The sequence below is a fragment of the Cyprinus carpio genome, chromosome B16 (genome assembly GCF_018340385.1).
Source record: "Cyprinus carpio isolate SPL01 chromosome B16, ASM1834038v1, whole genome shotgun sequence".
In the NCBI taxonomy this organism is placed as follows: domain Eukaryota; kingdom Metazoa; phylum Chordata; class Actinopteri; order Cypriniformes; family Cyprinidae; genus Cyprinus; species Cyprinus carpio.
The window spans coordinates 12,393,057-12,401,549 of record NC_056612.1 but is presented as its reverse complement, the minus strand read 5'-3'; the positions used below and the strand labels follow the sequence as shown (position 1 = coordinate 12,401,549).

General features: G+C 35.9%; 1 protein-coding gene across 2 annotated transcripts in view; it reads right to left on the bottom strand.

The window, feature by feature from the left end:
• Positions 1 to 8,493, bottom strand: part of LOC109072204 (rap guanine nucleotide exchange factor 5) — a 55,193-nt gene that overhangs the window by 30,333 nt on the left and 16,367 nt on the right. The window contains exon 9 of one of the 2 annotated variants that reach the window (XM_042740805.1): positions 4,280 to 4,405. The exons of the other annotated variant lie outside the window; for it this stretch is intronic. Within the exon in view, the coding sequence (XP_042596739.1) occupies positions 4,280 to 4,405 (126 nt within the window). The remainder of the gene's footprint in view (positions 1 to 4,279; positions 4,406 to 8,493) is intronic. 2 annotated transcript variants of the gene reach the window in all.

Sequence of the window (8,493 nt, the reverse complement as noted above, 5' to 3'; positions counted from 1 at the left end):
TGTTTCCAAAAGCAATCAAATAATGCGCATCCATCCATAATAAAATGTGCCTAACATGGCTCCGGGGGGTGAATAAAGGCCTCCTGTAGCGAATCAATGCATTTTTATAAGAAAAATATCCATATTTAAAACGTTTAAAAACACTTTTCTTATAAACACTTTATTTGACTTCTTTTGGACTGTTGGGACAAAAAAAACACCCGCCCATGCCATTATAAAGCTTGGAAGATCAAGGGCAATTTTTTATATAACTCCGACTGGATTTATCTGAAAGAAGAAAGTCATATACTCCTAGGATGCCTTGAGAGTGAGTAAAACATGGGTTGATTTTCATTTTTGGGTGAACTAAAATGATACCATTTAAAGAATTATTATTACTTTTTACTCAATGGTTACACCAAATGACATCAAACTTTTCTTGAGAATGGTATAAAAGAAACCAACATGAATACAAATACTACGTAGTACACAAGAATGTGTACAATTTCATACTAGATTATATCGTTACCACTGACATTCTTATTTGTCATTGACCCATACCATATAAGGACAGTAAACTTTTTCACCAAAAACAAACATGCAAACATTTTTGGACGTTGAATTTAAAATCCAGTTGACTCTGAAAGTTAAGAAGGCAAGTGCTGGGTACAGGAACCATTAAACAGCAAAATCTCACTGGACTATAGACTGCAAGTGTCATATTCCACAAGGAAAGTTATTTTCGACTTGAAAGAAACACTACAATCACACTAAAAGGTCTCCTGCTTCCCCCGTTCCCTTCTGAAGTGGCTGCATGCATCATGATTGGCTCTTGATGACCAGTTCTGTGATTATACAGGGGCCGCTCTTTTTTCAAGCTTAAGTCAAAAGCAACAAAACCAGTCACCTCATACAGAGTACACTGCATATGAGAGGATTAGATTATTATAATGCATTTATTAAAGCCACTGTTCTCAAAGACTGTCACAAGACAACATGTGTGTGACATTACCCTGGAGGTGCATGTGTTTTATGCTGTCACTTCAGACTTTTGCTTTGTAACATTAAGCAACAAAAGCCCCTGAAATCAGATATATTCATATTCTCAATAGTCCGTGGATGCTTGTGCCAAAAGGAGGTCTTTCTATACAATGAATTATTGATTCTGGGGCCATAGCTATCTATCTATCTATCTGAGCCTTTTTGCACACTGTAGTACATTATTATACAATATAAGCCATTTTAAATATTACAAGGACAAACTGTCTAGAGGAAAAAGGTTCAAGAAGCTTAAAAATCTCTATCGATCCACTTCTTAAATTTCTGTTATTACGGTTTGAAAAATCTAGGTCTCCACACTCTTTCAAAATGAAAAAAGAAATGAAAAACACTGCAAAGAATTATGGAAACTTGCATGAGTACAGTTATGTAAATTGCAAATGCTTCAGTCACTGAAACAAGGAGCAGAAGCCTCTGGAACAGTGCTGTGTTTATGTAAGTGACAAAAAGACAATTTGATATTTTAAATCATTTCCTGGTCTGTTGACATTACTTTGCGAAGGCTTCCATACTGAAATAAACAAAAAAGACATTCTTTTTCATATATCTCATTTATAGCTCCTAAGGGCTACATGGATATAGGATACAGATCTATAACCAAACCCACTACAAACAGATTAAAGCATAACAAAAAAAAACAATAACAAGAAATATTCTTCATTAAAAATACATTATGTGTGTGCCTAGGAAACAGACCCACAGTATCTTGCTGCAAAAAAAACAACAACAACAACAAAAAAATAATATTTAGCTTAAATTCATGCATTTGGTTCCCTACAAAACCAACACATAAACTAACTTAGAGACCAGAACACTGAAAAAATGTATTCTATTTCAAGCCTTCAGTTTACTCTATCCAAGTCCTTGCTATTGCAAATAGGCTCCACATACTATTAAACACAAAAGATTACATCACTGAGGCCATGAGTGAAAGCAGGGCACAAGCAAAATGTGTGGTATGCACTTGTAAAAGGGTTTCTTAATCAAACAGCAGACCTCTTCTCTCTGTACAACATCTTTACTCTCATCCCGTCTTTGTCTCACAGCCGTCTGCTGTGTTAAGGCATGTTCATGCCAAGTCTAAAGCGACTAAACGACATGCGTAAAATATTCAGAAACATTTTTTTATATATACGTATATACCAAAACGGTTCAGTTTCACGTTAAGTCTGATGCTGAATTTTTTATCTGAAAACAACTATTAGAATGAACTGTCCAGCTTACAAACATATAAATAATTTAACCATGAATCAGAATAAAACAAACTAACAAACAAAAAGATGGATCATATGGTATGCCATTTTGGAAGTAGAGTGAATAGATATGCATCATTTCATTCATGGGTCACACCATCTATCTAATATTTATATCACATGAATATTAAACTATGCAGAAATTTCTTTACCAAGATCTACTTAAAACAAATATTAAAATCTCTTAAAATGCTTTTTTTGTTGTTGTTGTTTAGGTACTTTTTTATTAGAAAACATGAAGGAAATATTGTTTCAAGCACTTCATTTTTTTAATGCAGGGTGATTTTGTAGGTTTCAAACAACTAAACAATGTTCAAAAACAAAGCATTACCATATTTATTTATTTATTTGGTATAAATCATTAGAAAGTAATGGTTTTAAATATAAGCTCTTTTTTAATTACATTTACAAAAAAGAGTTACAAAAAATACAAATAGCATTACAAATAAAGATGTTAAGTTAATACTACATATTATTTTTTATCTTTATTTGTATCTCTTTGTAAAAGTAATTTAAAAAAAAAAAATCATTGTAAATCTCAGTTTTTTTTCTTTTCACCAATAAAATCTTTTTGATAACACAGAGTGAATCCAGCCAATCATTACAGCTGAAAACTCATAAGGCCCAGCCTCAAATACTGTGACATTTTCTCAAACTCAAAAAATATTTGGATCAAAGGATTTTGAATATGACAATACATGATGACAAGACGTGGCTTGTGTTAAATTAAAGTTCTTTACGATGGTTATAATTCAAATTTAGGACAATTCTACTTTTGTTTCAGAAAGGTCAAAGAAATATGCCACCCAGTGCAAGAGGAATGACTGGTTGAGGTAACCTTATGGTGCTCACATCTACTCTTCCTGTCATTGTGTGTGCGGCCCACTATCAGGAAGAGGCGAACCGGGACTATTGTGGGATCAACCAATCAGAGACTAACATGAGATTGGTGCCCTTTTTGGTTTTAGAAAATTTCTCCTGCACTATAGCTTCAGATCTGAATAGAGATTCCCTGAAAAAAGTGACATCAAACAATGACTTTTCATTTAAATGAAGATAATATCAACATGTAAGGGTGTTGCTTCATAAATCACAACAACAGGGTTATTATAATAATAATTGTTCTAAACAAATACACACACAACAAATCCTCAGTCAAATGCTTCCCAAAAGACAAAACCAGCATGCATGATATTGAACATACATAACATTATGTTTTCATAATAAGGTGTTTTTTTTTATGTATTTTGTGTCTATTCATGTTTGTTTATTTTATTAATGTTTTAGAAAGGTTTTACCAAAATATTCCAAGATCTTCCTCATTTTATTATATTTAGTTTTTTCATTGTATTTTACTTTATTTTATTTTTGCCTCGTTTTGAATACAATAATTTTTCCCCCTTGTCACAGACCCAGATTTTCAATCTTAAAATATGAAAATCTGCACTTTTTGAATGCAGTTATTTTTCCCCCTTGTCACATACCCAGATTTTCAATCTTAAAATATGAAAATCCATTAAAAATCATTTTCATTAATTAAAATAATAATAATCTAAAAAAGAGTGAAATAAATATAACATATTTCAATATTTACCATGCAAAAATTATTATTATTTTTTTAAATCAATTTATTGTGGCATAATTTCCACCAGGACCTACAATTTAGCCACTAATAAAGTTTTGTCAAACAATAATAAATATAATAATAACAAATAATAATAATAATAATAATAATAATAGTTAATCATTTGTGTGTGTTTAAATTTGTGTATATATAAAATGCTATCTATGAAATTAACGTTGGCTAAACAAATCAGCCAGGTATTTTATTCTAAAATGTCACATATCAAATTGGAAACATACTGTGGCAGAAATGACATTTGTTGGTTCAGAAAAATAAGGCCCTGTTTTTGAAGTTTGAAGAAACAACCAATAATTATACTGTATATGTGGATCAACACATACGTGACTGTTATTTTGCACCTCACCTCAGCAGGCCTTTCAGCAGCTCTGAGCGGGCTGTGTAGAAGGCGGCATCCGTCCTTGGCCAGTCTCTGGACCATCTCCAATCGGCTGATATCCTCTTTATCTCGTATAGCAGCTCCAGGGCCCTGCTGCAGTGCAGGGGACACAGAAAACACATACCTCAGGCCACAGTCCCAAGCCATGAGACTGCAACACACGCGAGCAGCGAGCTCTCAAAGTCACTGAGAGTTTGACAGCCCGTCTCGCTGTATTTACTCAGGTGAGACTGAGAGCCCTTGACTGTGAGGTAGCTGAGATGATCACGCTAGTCCTGAGGGTTTAGTGAGCTCCAGACGCGTGTGGCCGGTCAGGAGGAAAGCTTCAAAAAGTGAAGCCTTAGAGATAGTGTTGCTTGAGGGGGAGAGTGAACCTGACTTTTCTCTTTCCTTTGGCTCTCTCTATCTTTCTCTCTCTCTTGCTCTTACGCACATAGCCAGGGTGGGGGCGACCAGGAAACATCTGGCAGTCCCTCCAATCCTGAATAGGAAGCATTGCAATCTCCAGAAAATGGGAGAAAGGCCAGCATAGGGTCAAAAGAGACAAAGGTCATGCAACGTGACCAAGTAAAGTAATAACATTTTGTGATTAAGGATAAAAAAAGTTTTCAAATATATTTTTCACAAGACTTTTTTAAACAAATACTATGAATTAGTAATAAATAAATACAATTAACTTTTTTACGAGTCAACCACATGACATTTTACAATATGAACTAATTTTACCCGGTCATAAAAAGGTCAAATCATCTCATATTTTAAGAAACTTCCTGACCTTTACACACAATCATGAGAATCTGGAGAATGTCTTTATAATTTCCTGTTTTATTTTTTTCTGCATGTTGGTGAAACCATCCGATTTATCTTTTGCGTCATATGACATTAATATTGTGGGCAAAAGTTTTTCATATATTGTGCTTGGGCAGCAGTTCTGGTAAAATATTTAAAATAATAATAATAACAATAATAATAATAATAACAATAATAATAATAGTAAATGGTTAAGTCAAATTCCTTTTCTTTCCAAGGTGTTTAAGAATTTATTAATTTATTTTTACTTTAAGTACTATTTTTACTGATTTCTATTTTAATTAGTGACTAGTGATTAATTAGAGGTAGTATAGTATTATATGTTCTGTATTATATATATATATATATATATATATATATATATATATATATATATATATATATATATATATATATATATATATATAAAGCAACATCTGCAAGCAAAGGATCCAATTTCTCACTAAGCTTTTTTGCAATTCATGATATGGTGATTTTATTTATAATATATTAAGTCACTTCCCCTCAAAACCACAGAATAAAACACAGATCAGCCAAATGCACATCAAGTGGAAAAACCTGCAAAACATACTAAATAATAGTATATCACTAAATGCAGTACTAAATGCAGTAATCGAGGATGCATCCTATTTAGATTTCCTGCTCCATTTAAACACAATGGTAAATACCACATATCCAGAGAAGAAACCTGTGACCTCATTCTCTGAAGTAAGAGAAGGAGAGAGGAATTTGTCCTGAACACACTCAAGTATTTCCATATCAACTCAGCTGGCTATATAAGGAATCAAACCTCATGCTGGACAAATTTGACACAAGCAAAGTCCCTGACATTCTTCAGCACTGCAGTGTAGCGATGAATATAGAAAACAATGGACCGTTAGAGTGAACTTTACTAATTGCATAAAACAGATAAGTGGGAATTACTAAAAAAAGGCTAAATGATAAGCTATTGAGATACCCAACCATGACAAAACAAATGTCCATGGGAACTCTCAAATGCAATCAGGCTAACAAAGCATTGTCTTTCATTAGAGACATAAAAAGACACTTCACACTGTATGTCAAAAACTAACCACGGTTTACAGCAGCAGTCTTCAAGGTGGGTCATGACACAAAAATTGGTTGTAGGCATGTTCTGACAGGGTCAAACACAGTGCTGAATTTAACAATCATTAAAGGGGTCATATGATGTTGCTAAAAAGAACATTCTTTTGTGTATTTGGTGTAATGAAATGTGTTTATGTGATTTTAAGGTTCAAAAAACATTTTACACATACTGTACATTATTGTTGCTCCTCTATGCCCCGCCATTCTAAAACAAAACCGATTTTTACAAAGCTCATCATTCTGAAAAGTGAGGTGTGCTCTGATGGGCCAGCAATCCAGTGTGTTGTGACTGGCCGAATACCTCAAGTGTGTGACGGAAATGTTATGCCCCTTACCATATTGTGATGCCGTGTCCTGGAGCGACCAGACAAAAATATTAAAACCCATTATAAACAAGGCATTTGTTGCATCCAATGGGGACATAATTATGGATTATAATGACTTATACGGTCTTTTTACACGTTGCATTGTGCTGCGTAAACGTAAATCCATGTCTGCATTTGTGATCGGACAAATGCCAAACAACAAGCGTTACTCAACACTGCTCAAAACTCGCGTTTAAATTATCAGTGGCAAATCCTTTAAATATGTAAACGTACTTACAGACTGTGAGTCAGAACAGCCTACATTGTAGTCTACTCTCTCAGGATCAGGAAACAATCCTCCATAAAATGCGCTGCACACATCTGAATATTTGAGTTGAATCGTTCTGGAACAGTGTTGTAAATACAACTTAACCACTGATTTCTGGTCATGTCCTCTTTTGGAAGGCCAAACAAAGTAGTTTTGCTTTCACAACATGGCGGTGGCAGCAACGATAAAAGTTATGCCTTCTTTCTTTGAGTGAACATTTTGGCGGCATTATGCAAACCTTACCACATCATGACATAGACATGTGGGGGTGTGTTTGAACGAGGCATTTAAAAAAATACCGGCTATAATTTCTTTTAGTTGGCCTACCTATTGAAAAACAAAACAAAGCAAAACCACAGTTGTTGGCCATAATTTCTTTTAGTTGGCCTACCTATTGAACAACAAAACAAAAACATAATTGCTGGCCATTTTTTAAGTTGGCATAACTACTGAAAACAAACCAAAAAGCAAAACAAAACAATTACTGGACATAATTTCTTTTAGCTGGCCTATGTATTGAAAAAAAAAAAAAAAAAAAAAAAAAAAAAAAAAAAAAAAAAAAAAAAAAAAAAAAAACACATTTGCTGGCCATTTTTTAAGTATGGCTAACTATTGAAAAACACAAAAAGCAAAGCAAAAAAAATAAAAAACAAGAAAAGTGTCACGTTACTACTGTGAGGAGTCAAGGAACGCAGAGACGTAGGAGAAATACGAATAACAGTCTTTACTAATCCAAAGCCAGCGGTAACACAGGGCAAGCAGGAACACACATGTAGCACTTACCACGGACAACAGTGGACAAAGGAATCACAGGACAGACTGCACTTTAAATACAAGACTAAACAAGGGTAATTGACGAGACACACCTGAACCAAATGAACACAATCAAACTAGGGAGAAACTGGGTCACGGGGAGCACATGGGGACAGAAAACACAACAAATCCGGATCCGGATGGCCGCGGTGGAGCTGGAGCAACAAAGGATCAAGGAGGCGCCGAAGGGAAGGAGAAGCCTGACAGAGCCAGAGGGTCGAGAGAGACCTGTGGAGCCAGTGTACTGCCGGGCTACGGCGGAGAGGAGGGAGCTAGGAGACATGGTGGAGCCGCTGGGTTTACAGGCCAAGGCAGAGTCTGGAACTCAGAGGCTGGAGGTGGAGGCAAGGGATTCTCCAGCCACGATGATGATGAAGACTGAGGGTGAGCAGAGGGGCTGCCAGACAACACTGGTGAAGAAGGCAGGAGCAGGAGGATGGCTGGGCATTTCTGAGCCTTCGGGCTCTCAGGGCTGTAAACAGGAGCAGAAGCCCTCCCTTGACCGAACTCAGGAACGGAAGCCCTCTCTGTGTTGGACTCAGGAACACGAGCTCTCTCTGGGCTGGACTCAGGAACCGCAGCCATCTCTGGGCTGGATGTGGAAACAGGAGCTCTTTCTGGACAGAACAAGGAACCAGGAGCCCTCCCTGGGCTTGACTCGAGATCTGAGGTCCTCCCTTTGCCTGACGTAGGAACAACAACCTTCTCTTGGCTGGACGTGGGAACAGGAGCCCTCTCTGGGCTTGACATGAGAACAGGAGCCTTCTCTTGACTCTGGTCAGGGGCTACAGCCAACAGTCTTTTCCTCCACATTCTCC